General features: G+C 38.1%; 1 protein-coding gene across 5 annotated transcripts in view; it reads right to left on the bottom strand.

Annotated features, from left to right (window-relative positions):
• The window catches only part of LOC131067642 (LRR receptor kinase BAK1), a 277687-nt gene that overhangs the window by 128613 nt on the left and 130658 nt on the right, over nt 1-18416 (bottom strand). For all 5 annotated transcript variants that reach the window (XM_058002740.2, XM_058002734.2, XM_058002757.2 and 2 more), the window contains one exon: nt 13555-13646. In XM_058002740.2, coding sequence (XP_057858723.1) covers nt 13555-13646 — 92 coding nt within the window. The remainder of the gene's footprint in view (nt 1-13554; nt 13647-18416) is intronic.

Raw genomic sequence — 18416 nt, 5'->3', positions numbered from 1 at the left:
GACCAATGAATCCCAAGGGTGTAACAGTAAATTATGCTGCACCGCCTGAGTTCTCAAATGATCAGCCTATGGAGACTGGTTTTGGAGTGCGTGCACGAGGCAGAACTCAAGACATCTCAATCATGAACAATGACACCCTGCCATCAGAGCCCACTATCAGTTTGTTCACTGAAAAGCTAGAACCTGCGCCCTTCCTATTAATTTTCAGAATCTTTGGTAAAAACTTGCACAACTGTCTAATAGACTCGGGAGCTTCAGCTAATGTTATGCCTCTATCAGTTTGCAATGCTCTAGGCCTAACCCCCACCAAGACTAACCGAAAGGTTACTCAATTAGACAAATCTGAAGTGACGGTAGTAGGGGAGTTGAACGATAAACACATGCAATTGACAGCAGATCCGCGCATCCAGATGTACATTGATATCCAAGTAGTGGACATCCTGGGAGCCTATGGCATGTTGCTTAGCCGAGATTGGACCCGCGTCCTTAACAGCTGGCTGCATTCTAGTTTCACTCATATGTGGCTACCATGGAGAGGGGTAGCAAACCAGATCCGGATTGAGTCCGAACCTCGGCTTAAATTGATGATTATGGAATATAATCAAGCCAATGAGACCCTGTTTCTAGAGTCAGACATGGGCACATACAGGGCTGATATAAGCTCAACAAACGAAGTTTTGTTGGTACAATACTCAAATCCAATCCAAAATCTGGAAGGAGTTACAGAGAGCTACGATAAAGAGATCCCGTCACCAGAAGAAAGTGAGTTGTTTAGTACCCTTAAAGAGTTTTTCTACAAATACAAGGAACACATGTGACATCTAAACCACCAATATTCTATTAAGAATTTGCTCCTAACCAGCTGGTGCAGAGTTCACAATGCCGCCCATTTAGAAATAACATGTTCATTATGCAGAGTAGCATTAAATCAAGTATGGAGGAGACGTTCAGAGGCGCTGCAAACCCACACTCTCAGGTCAGAAGACATCGCTTTCCCCGAAATTCCTGAAAGGAGGCCTCCTGAGAAAGAAAAGTATGAAATGATAGGTCCAACAATTGTAACCAATAAGGTCATCGGCCCAAATCAGACTTGGACTCTAAGTTTTGATGGTTCAAAATCCCAAGCGAGGAGCTGGAGCAGGGGTAGAACTGATAAGCCCTACCAGTGAAACCTATTTCGCCTCCTACCGACTGCAGTTTCACTGTACTAATAACATAGCAGAGTATGAATCTTTGATTCATGGTTTGCTGCTAGCCATCAAGAAGGGAGCTTAGATCCTGCATTGTTTCGGAGATTCCGAAGTGGTACTCCGGCAAGTGCGAAAACAGTACACCTGCCATGACAAGAGACTCAGCATCTATTGCAACCGTGTGTGGGATATAATTGAGAGTTTTGATGCTTTCAACATCAAGGCCATATTCAGATCACAGAACCAAGTTGTTGATTCATTGGCATAGGCCGCAAGTACGCTCGAGCCTCTATCAATGCAAAGTTTAAAGAAATTTACAGTGGAGTTAACATCAGTCCCATCAGTTCCAGACAATGTTACTAGTTTCTAGGTGTTCGATGATGATAAGCACATCATTGACTTCATTACAAGCTCAGATGTGTTTGCAACACAGATTATTGATGAGGAAGAACCTCAAAAAGCCGAGATCGACATAGGAGTCCTGAATCTCAGGACAAATACCATTCCTAGAGGTATGGTACAGTTGGAAAGGATTTTCGACTGGGACCAACTCAAGTCTCGAAAGGAAGGTGCTTCTGAGGGAGGCGCCTGCGATAGGATCAACGTTGGCACACAAGAGAATCAAAAGAACGTGTTGATCGGCAAAGTATGTACATCTCAAGAGAGAGACGGAATCCTCAAGAACATGAGGGAATTCCCAAATATCATTGCTTGGGGGTATGAGGATCTCAAAACTTATGACACTTCAGTGATAACTAATACCATACCCCTTAAGCCAGACTCAAAGCCTTCCAGATAGAGGCAGCGGCCAGTGAATGCCCTCCTCGAACCTTTAATCTATCAAGAAGTAAAGAAATTACTGGCTGCTCGAATCATCTTTCGAGTACGACACTCTACCTGGGTCGCTAACCTAGTTCCCGTAAGGAAGAAGAGCGGTGAAATCAGATTGTGTGTCGACTTCCGCAATCTAAATAGAGAATCAGAAAAAGATAACAACCCGCTGCCCTCACTTGATGAAGTCCTACAAATGGTTAATGGATCCCAGATGATGTCTTTCCTAGACGGTTATTCCGAGTACAACCAAGTAATGGTCGAGTATGCAGACCGCATTCACAACTAAGTGGGGAATATTTTCTTATAGAAGAATGCCTTTTGGTCTGATCAACGCAGGAGCTACATTTCAGCGTGCCATGGACATCGCCTTTAAGGATCTTGTAGGCCAATGCATCATTATCTATATGGACGACTTAACTATTTTCTCCAAGCAAAGGGTGGATCATGTGAGTGATCTGCGGAAAGTTTTTCAGCGCTGTCGTCAATTCGGGATATCTCTAAATCCCAAGAAGTGTATGTTTGGTGTGACCAAAGGTAAGCTACTCGGCCATGTTATTTCAAAAAGGGGAATCTCAATCAATCCCGATAGGCTGAAATCTGTCAAGGATGGAGACGCAATCCTTGTGTGACCATTGGATCAAAGGAAGTGGAGCTTCCTCAACCCTTCGTGAAGTGTATTCAGGATCAAGTATATGCCCGTCATCGATCATCCCTTGTGGGATATCCGCCAAGTTCAAGTCAACAATTTGCTCAACAGTGAGCCTGCAGTAATCCATCTTTAGAACTTCGGCTTCTGTGCGGAGATCTGCCCAGATGTCTTCAATGCGATGAACATGCACAAAGGATTTCTTGATCTTTTCCTTCATACCTCTATAATCAAAGTCAGCTCTAGGTTTGAACCTCTTAAGCTTGATTTCCTGCAATTCAACCTCCATGGCCTTAGCCTTCACAGATGTGACAAGGGAATATCGACCAATTTTCAATGGATTTGTGCTGGAGATCCCCATTCCAACCTTGTGTCTAGCAGACTGAAGAGTATGAACAGCCATAATCTGTCTTCCCAACTCCATAAGAATTATCCTATCGGTCGGGTATCTTGGAAGCATGTATGGTTGTCCATCATAGCACCCAATCCTCATGTAGGTGAAGGTGGGAAATTGCAGGAATAAACACCCATACTCAGACACCTTGACCCATGCCTCATCTGATACTCTTTTATTTCTGAGATCTCTATCAAACTGACACATGAAATATCCGAAGAATGCATCTTGGACTCTTCTAAAATGTAGCCTGCTAGGTTTCAATGGCAACTGGTCATAATATTCCCAAACTGGTATAAGCGAGCGATCACCCTTGGTAGAAAGACCTGGAAAGTGTCTAAGTGACGCTGCTAAATATACCAAATAAGAATTCATGAAGAAGGTCATAGTGGTAGGAACTGCTGCAAGTTGTTCGCACAAAGCATCGCTGATGATTTCACCCCATGAAATGTGATGCGACTGCTGTATGAACATGATGAATTGATACATCCATGGCTCAAAGACATTGGAGTGCTCAAGGCCCAACATTCTGCTGAGAAGAGTGATGGTGTCTCCTATCTCCCACTTGAAATCACAACGGTACAACTTTGCCCATCTTGAGAAGGAAGGACGTGGCTCTTGAATCCATCTATTGATGTGTCGCTTGCAATCTTTTTCCCTTTTCACATAATACTCTGCTGCACTTTCTTTGGTGATTTCCATATAAACAGGTGCAGGAGGTATTTTGAAGACCTTCTCGATTGTATCCGCATCAAGACGAATTATAGCTTCACCATCATCATTTTTGATGACTCTTGACTCTTTGTCAAAATGATGGGCGCATGCAAGAACAAACTCAGGTTCTAGGGCAGCCACTGGGAAAGAAGATGCATGATGGATATGGCTGTCCAACAGCCGCTGCAAGTTGTTATCCTGTGGATCTTCTACCCTGTGAATGAATTCTGCCATATCAACGTGCCCTATTTCTGTGTCCCTGATGCGATCCAATGGAGAAGATACCTGGGAAGGTGTAACCTCATTCTGGTATTTGTCATATTTGTATTTCATTTTCTTTGGAGTTGGCGATGCCGGCAAATCTGACATTGATTGTGAACCTGGAATGCTGTGATGAAGACTTAAAAGGGTTAAGGCCACATCATAATCAGCTGCAAGTATCATTCTTTCTTTTTCAAATGGGAAAAACTTTGATCTCTGAATTTCACGGTTTTGTGAGAGGAAGAGGGGAGATATATAGAAATGGGAAAATCTTGACTTTGACCAATTTCGGATCTTGGGAGAATTTTCGCAAGTATACAAGTTGGAAAGTACAAACATGAAATCGGTGTTTCAAAACCCGAATACAAGTACACTTGTAAATTCGAAAATGGAGAAATGGACGAAAAATGGGATTTTGACTTGCGGGAAATGATGGAAATGGAAAGTACGGATATGAGGAACGCGAATGAATAGAAACGGGAATATCCGGGAAAGTCATTTTCATGAAAATGGGAAGATCTTTTCAACATGTAATCCGGTATTTAAAACCCGAATTTGCAAGGGAGGGGTATTTCACACTTTTCAAGCTTGGAATTTTAACCAAAAATGATTAAATTCCTTAACCGTAGGGGAAGAACAAGAATTTCCAGCGAACTTGTAATCGAGATTAAAAATCCCGAATACAAGTTTAAGATGGATTTTTAGGAAGAACAATGCAATTTAACAATTGCATTTCGAAGGGAAGATTTCTTTTATGAAAACCAATTTTTAGGGGAAGAACATCACATGCGAAAAATGCAACAAATAACGAAAAATGAAGAAAACAAGAAAATAATAAAAAGAAGAGAAGAAAGGAAGAACATACCTTTATTAGAAATGCAAAATGCTTCTCCAACAATGCAATACTTCTTGAGATGAAGAAGCAAAACCGGACTATCAAACCCTTATCACGTTTTTGTGAAAATGCCCCCAAATATGGCAGCAATCTTAAACTTGGAGGAGCAAAATGCCAATGAAAGTGTTCGTTTCAAGTTTATTGGAGCAAAATGATTAAGGTATTTGCTGGAGCAATAACACCAAAGGTGTTTGAAGAGGTAATAACGCCAAAAGTTAAAAACGCAGCCAAAGAGAATCACGTTTTTGCAAAAAACGTGGTATTCAATACACATTCAATGGATTATTAAATGTCTTGAAACCTATCCCATACTCCACGCCTTGGTAGGAAAGAGCAAAACGATTTAGGAGTGTGCAAATTGTTAAAGATTTAACTCCTAAAAACGTGGCATTAAAGAAGAACGTGGTTGCTGATTTAGGGCAAAGACCAGCAAATGTATCCTCCAAATGGCGTGAGAGATGTCCAACAAAGCATGAAGATAGGATGCAAACCAAAACGCCTCCCTCATCCAACGATTTCTCCACAAATTTCGCCTTGAAATGGTCAAAAATAGTTTTTCCCTTGCATTTCGGGTTTTTGGGAGCAAAAGACAAGTTCGATTTGTTCAAAATGAAGCAAATCGGGTTTTGGATAGAAAACAACAAGTTCGATTTTTCACTTTTCCCTCTTTCATGCTAAAATCGGGTTTTAAAAGACAAATGACAAGTTTAATTTTTCACTTTTTCACTCATTAAGCCAAAATCGGGTTTTTTTTGGACAAATGACAAGTTTAAAATTGTCAAAAATGCACTTATGTTAAAATCGGGTTTTAAAAGACAAACTGCAAGTTTAAAAATACTTGAAAGGGGGAAATAAAATCCCTACAACAAGTTAAAAACACTTGCACATATGTAATGTGGATTTAAAATCCCTATTACATGTGAAAACCATTAAAGTAGGGGTTTTTTGAACAAACTGCAAGTTTACTCGCAGTTGAGCCAAAAAACCCCTATTTTAACTAAAAATGACCAAAAAACAATAAAAAGATAAAAACATTAAAGGGGAAACTTAAAATAAATTACAAGTGACATATTTAGAACAAAAGTGCACATGTAATTGATCAAAAATTCCCCTACAAAGACCATAACAATGAATATCATTAAAACTTGCAGTTTGAAGAAAATTCTCCACCTGCAGTCTGGGTTTTAAAACCCGAAATTGAAGGAAAGGCATAGCAAACGAACCCAGAATTGGACGAAATTCGAAACGTAGTTCGAGAATGGACTGAGGATCAAGCCAGTCCAAGGATTAGTCAAAATTTTGCCTCGGGAAGCGTGCCACAGAGTAAATTTTTTTATTTTTTCACAAAAATTTCATTGTAGTGGTCCTTCATTTTTGAAAACAAAAATGAGGACAACATAATTCACGAAGGAGTCCAGTTCACCTACCACCTAATGATTAGCCTTGATTCTCAGTCCTCCGAAGATGAGGGAACGTCCAGTCCACCCAGGGAAGAAATTGAGAAACCTAAGAAGAGAAAGAAAGCTAAGGCTTGCAGAGGAACTCGGACGTCCAAGAGAACAAGAAGGGAGAAGATTCCTATAAGGAGACCAGAGGTCACTTCATCGTCAAAGGACCCTAGTTCATCCGACGATGTAGTGGAATTAGATTATATACCTGCTCCGCCTTCCCAGAGTGACATTGATGCGTTTGAAGCCAATGATCCTCCTGCGCCCGACATGCTAGAAACTAAGCTAAGAGCCATTGAACCAACCAAGCCAGGTAACCGAACAGAGGAAGTAGAAATTCGATCCATTCAAGGGATCGAGGTGCATGAACCCACTCAACAGAGCCGCCATGAGTTGCTAACCTACAATACAACCAAAGATGACTCTACTGTTGAAGGAAAGCAAAGGACAGAGGAGACTCACGAGCTCAAAAGGACTGAAGAACAACCATCACCTGAACATACCAGACAATTGTTCAGTGAAGTGGGGGAAAATTCAGCTGTAAGCAAGGAACTTGGCACCTCTTCCACCCCTCTAGTGTTAGACCAGCTACGAATCTATGATGAGTCAACTGAGAACATCAAGTAACACAATGCAAACTTAGTCATATCATCAACCCAGGCAGTACCTCAAGAATGGTTGATTGCCAAAGCCCAGCGCAAAGCCGCCACCAAACCCCCTATTGATCTGGAGGACATTTTCTCGCACATAGACCAAGCAAAAGATAAGGGGAAGAAAAAGTCCAAGGCGTATTCAAGAGTGACTAAGGATGAGCAAAGGAACCGCACTCTTCACATTGCTGCCCCGCCTGTGGACAAGCCAGCAAATCAGATTACACTAGCAGATTATAGCATCACGACTGTCCCCATTGGACGAGCCACTAAGGAGCAAGAAAAAGAAGAATTCAAAGATTCAATGCAGAATATACTCAGGCAGCTTGAAGAAATAACAGCTGAAAAGTACATGTATTGGGCTCGTGCTGAGCAGGCCGAAGGGTACATCGATCAATTTCTGAGACCATTGCACAATGCCTCCGAATCCCACATTCTCCAGACAGCATTGGCACAGAGGACCACAACAGAATTTGAAGGAGTACAGGACACCGCAAGGGCCATCAGAGAATCGATACAAGGCATCAAAGGGAGAGGAGAGCAAATCCTCGAGGAAGTAAAAGAGATGGCTCACCATCGAGAGACCACCTTGGTTCCGCTAATACAGGTAAAGAGGGAATCCCTCCAAATGCACGAAGTGGCTACCACTACCCTTCCCCTCATGAGAGCTCTTCTCTGGACACATGCGCAGATTCCTACATTGTCCGCCATCCTAGATCCTCATAGCATCAGAACTCTTACGGAATGGTATTGGACTATCAACATGAAAAATGACACCAGAGAAATCATTGACAAAGAAAATGATGTGTGTGAGGTGATTCTGGGAAACATGCAAAAACTAGGTAAGACGATCCTTCGATCAATGGTTTCGAGATGGGTAAACGACTTGTCCGATGATGCAATCCAGCCGAACTGGGAAGAAAGATTGGGAACGGATAGGATTACCTATTCCGCTAAAGACTTGAGTTTTGCTGGTCAGTTCCATTCAGACATGTTATTCTTTGAGCGTAATCGCTCCAGCTGGAAGGACGATTTGAAGCATGTAGACCAGTATCTCGAAAGCATGCAATACAAAATTTGTCATCCTCCTATGCCTCCATTCAGTTTGTTATTCCAGTTATGCATCAGGTTCCAGGAATATGTTCGTGAGGAGCGTGCAGCAGGTCATGATCTGTGGCAAGAATATTTGCATGGTGAAGACGAATTTCTAGAAAAGGAGTGTGAAACTGAAATAGAAAAAGTGATTTCTTAAAAGTTCTTTTTTCTCTCTAAGTCATAAAAGTGCACTTTTGCACCAAAAGGTGATATTTGACTTCTAAGTCAACAAAAATGTAAAACTTTATTAATGCACCTTTTTGGATTATTTTTGAAATAGTTTTAATTATCCTTTTTGGGTAGTTATTGCCCATTTTGGGATGGTTGTTGATATTTGCCTCCCATTTATGGGTATGGGCAGCCATGTTTTATGGATGAATCTGGGCCACTTGTTTAGATTAAATCTGGGCCATTCATCCTGTTTTGAAGCCTATTTAAGGGACTGGTTTTCCCTCATTTTGTAAGAAGTTCTTGGATTGTTGCAAAAGCTCTGGCGAAATTTGCAGGAATTAATGCAAAGATTAAGACTGTTTTCAAGTTTCCTTGTGAGTGCATGGTCTCCTTCTTCACTTAATTTAGAAATCTTTCAGTTATGTTTATTTCCTTTACATAGCATTTTCAAGCAAACATCTGATAGATTCCTCGCAGTCCACACCATTGGGGAACGGTTGATTGCCTTTCTCTCTGCATGGTTAATCTGGACCTTTCATGCTTAGTTCGGTTATTGAATATTCACTATGAATGTAAAAGTTCTGATGTTGTACGGGATAACATGAAAAGTCTTATTTTCCTTTGAAGATTGCACTAGATTTATGCAAACACTGTGCTTGAGTAGCTGGTAATGCTTAGTCTTGTTATTTGGAGGCTTCCGTCTGTTTGATGAAACTGCTATATTAGTTAAAATTTATATTTTGTGTATCTCTCTCTCCCTATCCTTCCCTCCTTTTTGCCCTTTTTTTATCGAGAAAATCCGCAATCCCATTAAAAAACAGTATCAACTTAACCGAAATCATTTGATAGAAAGATTATAAAAGTTCCAGGGAGCTTATCTATAAATTTCCTATCTCAACGTAAGTCCCCCTTGTGTTTCCAGCATAAACACATCAAACCACTGAGAAATCCCGCAGTCAAGACCTGATAAACGAAACCTTGAGGTTGTCCCCTTTGATCAAATATAAAAAAAATAGCATTAGGGACTTCCTTATCTCAAGAGAGGATAGGATACTCAGCTGGTTATTCTATTCTGTGTTGGCCGTATGGAGTTTGCAGCAATGCGATTTCAGACACGTCAACACATCGACACCCTAATGCCAAATGCTTTGCAGTTTTCTCATTCATAGGATTGCTCTGTATGTCAATTGCTCTTTACATATTCTTTTCACCAGTCCATGAGAAATATATGTATATTACAATTGGGTCCATGAACATTCTATATGGCGAATGAGCAGAAAGCTACTCCATGAATCTCCTTAGTGTGCCCGATATGTCTTTAATCATGATTGTTGGCTATATGATTACTGCTATTATCAGTGATGATCAATATCAATATTGTAACAATCGATTGATTGTATTAATGGTGTAATTGATATGGATAGCTTTCATATAAGAAGGATACATACAAGAGTATGATTGTGATATATCATTCATCTCTTTGGCATATTTCCTCAATGTTAACATGATGGTCCATATTGAGCACCATACTTGAATCGTCTATAATAATGGTCTTTCTATATACTTTTGCAATTGTCTCTCCTAGAGAATTCATAAAATTGAAATGCTTTGCTGACACCATGTGAAATATTAGTGGTGAAATGTCAAGGTTGGGGACATTATAGACATAGAGAATGATCACCAAGATATATGATATTAACAAAGGAGAAAAAGGTCTCCTTAATTAAAAGTTACAAACGATTTATCTATAAAGGATAAGATCAACAACTAAGAAAAGTAGAGGATAAGAGGTTAAGAACTTAATTAAAAGAATAAAAAATATTACTAAAGTCTATCCTAACGACTTAATTAACCATTATAACAAAATATTACAATATTATTTTAATACCCTACATTAAAGGTCAGTTTGTTAACGACACCAAGCTTATCCCAAAATTTTACAAATTTGTCAAGACTTAAGGACTTCGTAAGAATGTTTGCAATCTAGTCCTCATTTGGAACGTACTGGAACATTACTGATCCATCTACAAGTTGCTGTATGAAATGACAATGAAGTTCAACATGTTTGGTATGTTGGTGGTAGACTAGATTCTTGACAAGCTCTAGCATCCCTTGATTGCCACAATACAAGGGTGAAGGCCCTAATTGAGACATTAGCGTGCCTAAAAGAATCTTCCAAAGCCACATTGTCTCAAATGCTACTTTGACCATTCGTTGATAATCTTCTTCTATCAAGGAAAGAGCTACTACTTGTTGCTTCTTATTGGTCTATACGATTGCACCCATAACAAGATTGAAAACATACCCAAAAGTGGACATCCTGTCATCAACAAAACCTATCCAATCTAAATATGTGAACCCAACCAACCTAGGATCTTTTCTTCTGCTATACAAAATTCCAAAGTTAGGTGTCCCTTTCACATATCTCAACAATTGTCATGAATCAGTAAATGTAACTCATAGCATAGCTCAAGTTAGATGTAGTAGCTATAAGATAGATAAGGCCGCCCACTAGTTGCCCGAAAGCTTACTCATTGATCACCTTTGAGTCTATTTGGGCTAAAACCTTAAACCCTTTCTCCATAGGTGTAGCCAAGATCCAATTTTGATGCCATTTGAATTGATACTAAAAATCAATATACTTCATATGACTAGGTATTATTGCTCCAATCTAGATACTATATAATTTTGATGTGATTCACTGCATGAAAAATATAGCGAAAAACCTTAATATATAATTTGGTAAACCCTAGATTGTAGTTCATAGACTCAGACTCAGAGAGTACTTAGCAAGCCCAATAATGTTGACTCGGTAAAAACTCGACAACTTAGAAAGTACTAAAAATTAAAATTTCTTAAAGAAACATATTTTTTACGTAACTCCATTACAAGATGTATTACATTAAAAATAAACATCTTGAAAGAGAAAATGCATTGTTTTATAGCAACAATGTGTGAAAAAAGTGTTTTAACTAGTGTTTTACCCGCATAGGCATTTTTACCCGCATTTTTCCTACATTTATAAAATCTTGAGACTTAAACTTGTAAAAACTCACCTAGTAAAAAAAAATAGAGTACTCGGAGAGTAATTGCAAAGTTTGCAAACTATGCCCTAGATAAAATACTATTGCAATATTCTAATGCAATTCAAGTATGCAATGCTATTAAAGACCCTTATATTATTTTCAACAAATCCCATAATGCAATAACAATCACCAACAATTATTGGTTGGTGCCTAAATATATCTAGAAAGGTGAAGAAAAATCAACATTAGAGACATTCATATCTTTCTTTATATCTCTTATTGCATAAGATGCAAGATTTTGAATGACAATCTAGTGGGTTTATTTCAGAGATAGCTATAAGTTTTTTTTTATTAGTTACATTCGTTATTTAGTCTAGCCCAATGACCAGATGTGTGATTTCTTTTGGCATGAATGCCAAAGATCCTAACCTGCAAGCACTGTAGGCCAATAGGGGTAGAAGGCCTGTGAGCTCACTGACCCAATGAGGGTATGGAGCACAGGCAAGAACGCCTACAAATCATCTTCATGAATGCTAGTAACAACATCAACGCTAAGGCTCAAACCTGTGAGCACATTGGATTGGCCAAGGCATAAGCCTACGATCACACGACCTAGCGAGGGTTTAAACCTTGGTGGCCACAACAACACCGCCACTTAACCATCACACTATGGGAAGAACCCCTTAAGATATAGCTATTTTGTTAGAAAGCTATTTTTATTTTATATTGTATTTTATTGGATTTTTGTGTTAATCTTTTATTTGCTTTCATGCAAAGTTTTGGAGACATCATAAATAAGTGTAATTTGCATTTAGAATTTTAATAGTAATTTTGATCCCTACTTGTTACTTAAAATGTTGTTCAAAAACTCATTTTCTTTCCATGTTCAATTATCTTATAAGTATAAACTAGTAAATATTGCAAGCTTTGTATCATAGTCTTTTGAATGCAAATCTTTGTATTTAATTCAAACTTATCCATTCATTATCCGATCAAATCACGTTTAATTCATAATTTTCAGTCTTTGTGTTTAGCTGAAGAGTGAGAGTATTTATAGTTGTTTCAATCTTTTTCCAAAATATATTAAAAACATTAAATATCTTCCCTTGTATAGAACCATTGGATTGTCCTGTACACTTAATTGAAAACAAAACAAAAAAAAAGTTATTTTAAGTTTGTTTGTATTGCATACAATGTACATAAATATCTCAAGTTCTAGGCTTTTATAGCTTCAATAAAAGGAAACATATCATTTCCTCCATTATTGTCAAAAAGGTGCTACATCTCACAATTCAAAGAAAGGTTCAACCCTACACACTCTTTCGTTTTGTTGTGCATTGAAAGGTCTAAATTAAAACACTAACACAAGTCTTTCTTTTCTTACTGCTATAAACTTCATTGTTCCATCTAAATTCGCTAGTGCATCTTGAGCCATGTTGTATTGCACCATTTAAACCTAGTTCACTTCTTAGCCATGATACAATCTTTCCTTTTATTTAAAATAATGCTTGAACATTAGATGTAACATTGCACATGAGCAAGGGGTTTTAATAATGAATTTCATTGTTGCCATTTTTTTAAGCTTTTGCTCATATATGTGTGTGATATTATATTTTGACATTATTGTATGGATGAATCTAAAATTTGTGGGCTTGCTTTATGTTAGATACTTGATAATATTATGCACCTTACATGAATCGTACTTTTAGATGCTCCTGTCTATTTTCTAGTTATTCTTGCACCTTGGCTTGGCAAGTGTTTTATTTAATTGGTACTTTCGATTAGTCAATTGTGCTCTTGATATTCATATCATTTGTCAACTAAGTACACTAACTCAAAACCTACAAAAAGGATTCGTTCATTAGATGATCTGCTTGGAGGTTTACTATTTCATTGTAGCATTCTTCAATTAACACTTCTATTATAAAAAATAAAAATTTTAAGCTTTCTTACAATTTAACACTAAGACTAATTTATATACATATTTATGAGATAGCATTCTATACTGAAAACTCAATTTTTAGTTTATTGTTGTTCATATGTATGATGTTTGTATACTTGAAATTTTGAAGTATGGTAACAATATTTATCTTATTAGGTGTACACAATATATAGGAGGAAAAAATATAACATGTTAACAAGAAGATATATGAAAAGAGGAATGTAATTATAGTCATGTACATTTCAACCTATATGTAACTAAAATATTCCATATAAATGATAAACTTACAACAAATGAGTGCAAGTAATCAAGTCCTTGTGCAATTGCAACAGCAATTTCAATCCTTTTGCGCCAACTTAAACTCTCTCGTATTTGTTGGTCTAGAAAAAAATAATAATAGTACATCTGTAGTCAACACCAGCAAACAAATATCATAGAAGAAAGGGACTATAGTACATGACAAAACATACAAGTTCATATATAACTCATTGTACCTGCAGTTCTAGAAATACTCACAATGCTCATAAAGGAATTATAAATAAAGAAAACAATCAATAACAAAATGATAACAAAAGTTATTGCTCAGTCAACTTAATTAAATATCCTCATGTTCTTTTCTTGGTCTCAAAAATGAAACATATCATCACAAACAACCTTTGCCTATTAAAGTCCAAAGGTTAGAAAAAAAATGAAACAAAGTCAAATTAGCAGATATGTGGAAAATATAAAAAATGAGAGATAGGTTATAGTAATTTAGCTGATTAATCAGAAAAGAAAATAACTAAATAAGATACACACAAACTACCAAACAAGAATTATAAAATATCACATTACTACATTCCCAAAGATCTACCTTTACTAGAGCATGGATACTGTAACCTGATCCAAATTAAAGTCCTCAAGGCAATGATTCAAGGTCAAGAAGTAAATTGGCAATACACTAGTCAAAACGTATGTTCCACAAAGTTTCCAGGATTGGGATGGCAGGGGATAGGGGAACACATTTCAAGGACAAATCTTTAGGAGGCTATTTTAGGGTATGGTAGGGGATGGCAAACAAGACAACTGTTAAGCAATAGGGAAATTTTAAAAATATAAGGTCATTTTGGTAACCATTGAAAGTTCCAACTTCTTCAATACTTAGATATTTTTCTCAAAACTTCACCAAAATGAATATGGAAGCACCCATTTAGCCCTTCTTCAAGGTGACCTTCGGAAAATGTGCACATTCTTCCTTATTCTGGCCTTGTCAAGGGTTTTGACCTCATTGAAAACACTATCGACACCAAAGGTGGTTTTGGGAACCTTGTCGAAGGCCAACAAAGATTCTGAAACCTTAAGAAAGTCTCGGTGCGAGAACTTAACATCTTTTTTATTCCTTTGTTGATGGTTCCAATGGTTCCTACTTCCTTCAACCAGCAAAATCTCCGATTGGCCACAACTTTATCATTTTAACTCCAAATTTCCCTAAATATTACAAGGAGATACCCATTTGAGTGTTCAACAATATGAAATATATGGCAGCCCTCATACTTAGCAATTTTTTGGATTTTTTATTTTGAGTAATTGAATAAGGATATGGGAGCAGAACATACATAGCCAGGAGCACATTTTAACATGGTGACCCTTATGGAATTTCTCAAATCGATTATTATCATAGGGTAAACAACGTCAAATGAACAACTTATGGAATAGAACAAGGCAAAAATAGACACCGAAAAGCAAGGTGCCAACATATTTATAAACTAAATATTACAATATTGCTTTAATAATTTGCATAAGGAATCTTTAGTGTTTAGATTGTCAGGCTACACAAACACTGATTGGACCAGTTTTATTGACAAAAGGGGATCCACAATTAGCTAATTTTTGCTTTGAATTTGAAGCAGTCACCGGTGAGGAGGGACCTCGAGGAGATCAGTCCAAACCGGTCTGCAAGAGTAAACACAACGGAACTACACAAATATGATGGAGGCAATGCATAACATATAGTTTATTGCATGAAAGTTAATTAAATCCAATCGGTAACAATCGGGTTACAACATACCGACACACAGGCCTGGTAAAATAGGTCACACCGAGACCTTGAATCGAAGGATCTATCTTCTAGGCACAGTTTATCTATCTGATACTTCTTGATTCTCTGAGTTGATCGATTACATTCTAAAGCATGCTTACATATATCAATCCAAAGGATCCTGTCGGCCCAAAAAGGATCAAAACCCGAAGAACAAGACCTAACGTGCAAAATGAACAAGGTCAGCCTCCGCCAAGAGATTCCTTCGGAAAATCCAAAGGATGAGGTAGAAGGTCGGCCACACACCAAGCAACATCGAGATCAACACCCAAGGCTCCTCAAGCTTGGGAATGGGTTCCGATAGATCACTAAAATAGGTCTCAGGCAACCGGTAACAAAGGAACAATCGATAACAAGAAACTATCAAGGAAACCAGTAGCAATATCTTGCCGCAAAGTGATCCAAATGAGATGCGGTTAGAAAGCAAGAAGGGTGATCAAGTCTTCAAGTAGAATCCAACCCCACAGGAATCGGTGAGCCAAAACCGAGACACATAGGAAAACTGAAACTGCAAACAGAAAACAAAATGTTTTTGGTTGATGCAAGATTGATGTGAACCCGGGATGCTCCTACATCAGACATCCAGGGTTAATAAAAAGTGAGCCTCTCACTTTGCTGGGGTCAGAGGAAAACCAAGGTGGTCTATCTCTGCCTGAGAAATCCAAGATGAATCTTCCACTGGTCTGTTCTTCCACTTCACAAATTATTCTTTGTATTGACTGCTTCGGGTACTACGCCCAATCCTACTGTCCAAAATCTCTTCAATCTGATCCGGTTCCTTCTGGGGCAATTGTTTCTCCAAGTCTATAATACTGTCCTCACTGAATTCTAGTTCATGGTACTCATGAAGATCTGCAATGTTGAATATAGGTGAAATACTTCGACTATCCGGTAGCTCCACCTCATATGCATTTCCAGAACTGAACTTTCTCAAGATCTTACAAGGTCCAAACTTCTTCATTTGCACCTTATTATAAGTTCCAACAGGGAATCTCTCTTTTCTCAAATAGACCATCACTTCATTGCCAACTTCAAATTCCTTATGTCTCCTGTTCTCATCTGCCTTCTCCTTGTATTAGCTATTCATGTCTTCCAAATGTTGTTTAACCTTAATATGCAATGCTGCCATGTGATCTCAAAATTCTTCTGCTTCTGAACTCTTCCGGTCTTCACTGCTAATGTCTCTCAATTCTGCTATTCTTTTAGGATGCACTCCAGTAACAATCTCAAAAGGTGTTTTTTCGGTACTTCTATTCACTGAATTGTTATAGGCAAACTCTGCTTGTGCAAGGATCAAATCCCAACTTCCGGTTTTATCTCCCACTAAACATCTCAACAAGTTTCCCAAACTCCGGTTAACTACTTCTGTTTGTCCATTAGTCTATGGATGAAAAGTAGAACTGAACTTCAAATCTGTCTTCATCTTCTTCCAAAGTGTTCTCCAAAAATAGCCAACAAACTTAGTGTCTCTGTCTGAAACTATGCTCTTAGGTAATCCATGCAATCTTACCACTTCCTTGAAAAATAGGTCTGCTACATGCAATGCATCTGATGTCTTCTTACAAGGTATGAAATGAGCCATCTTTGAAAATCTATCCACTACAACAAATAAAGAATCATTCCCTCTCGGTGTCTTAGGTAAGCCAAGTACAAAATCCATACTTATATCCTCCCAAGGTCTTACCGGTACTGTCAAAGGTTTGCACAATCCCACATTCTGACTACTACCTTTTGCAACTTGACAAACTCTACGACTTTGAACATATCTCTTAACATCCTTAAGAATCTGGGGCCAAAAGTACTGCTCACTCACCAATGCAACTGTTTTATCAATGCCAAAGTGTCCAGCTAAACCTCCACTATGCTTCTCATTTATCAGGTTCTCTCTTTTAGGTATGCACAACTGAACTCCCTTAAATAACATCCCATCCTGAATGAAATAATCCAACCATTTGCTCCTATCAACCATAACCGGATCTCTACATGCTTTCCAAGGTTCTGCAAAATCCGGGTCTTTGTCATACAAGGTCTTCAAATCTTCAAAACCTAATACTATCACTCTCATCTCTCTCAACAAACTCCTCCTACTTAATGCATCAGCAACTATGTTAGATTTCCCACTTCTATGTTTCAACACAAAGGTGTAACTCTGCAAGAACTCTACCCATCTCATATGTTTCTGATTCAACTTATTTTGATTGTTCAAATATTGCAAAGCTTGATGATCTGTATACAGCACAAACTCCTTAGGCAACAAGTAATGTCTCCATTCCTTCAAGGCTTGAATTATGGCATAAAATTATTGATCATATACTAAATATCTCTTCCGGGCATCATTTAATTTCTCACTGAAATATGCTATTGCTCTCCCTCTTGACTCAAAACTGCTCCTATTGTTGTTCCACTTGCATCACAATCCACTTGAAATACCTTATTGAAATCCGGTAAAGCCAATACAGGCTGCTCAGTCACTTTCTATTTCAACAACTCAAAACTTTTGTTTGCTTCGGTGGTCCACTTGAATTCCTTCCAATCTCCCCTCATGGTCTCTGTCATAGGGTTACAAACTGAACTGAAATATATGATAAACTTTCGGTAAAAACTAGCCAATCCATGAAATGATCTTACCTCTCCAATGCTTTCTAGTGTAGGCCACTCAACATTGGCTTTCAGTTTCTCAAGGTCCATCTTCAAACCATCCTCAGATATCACAAATCCTAAATAGACTAGCTCATCCTTCATGAAAGTGCACTTCTTGATATTGATCAGTAACTTTTCTTCTCTCAACCTCTGCAAAACTTGTCTTAACTGCAACAAATGCTCCTCTTTTGTCTTACTGAAAATCAGAATATCATCCAAATACACAATAACAAACTTACCCAAGAATTTCTTCAAAACCTCATTCAACAGCCTCATGAAAGTACTCGGTGCATTAGTCAGTCCAAAAGGCATCACCAACCATTCATATAGTCCTTCATTTGTCTTAAATGTTGTCTTCCATTCATCACCTTCTTTGATCCTGATCTGATGATATCCACTCTTCAAATCTATCTTTGTAAAGTACTTTGCTCCA

The sequence above is a fragment of the Cryptomeria japonica genome, chromosome 5 (assembly GCF_030272615.1).
Source record: "Cryptomeria japonica chromosome 5, Sugi_1.0, whole genome shotgun sequence".
Classification (NCBI taxonomy): Eukaryota; Viridiplantae; Streptophyta; class Pinopsida; order Cupressales; family Cupressaceae; genus Cryptomeria; species Cryptomeria japonica.
Note: the sequence above shows the minus strand (reverse complement) of the source record. Positions and strands in the feature narration are given on the sequence as shown.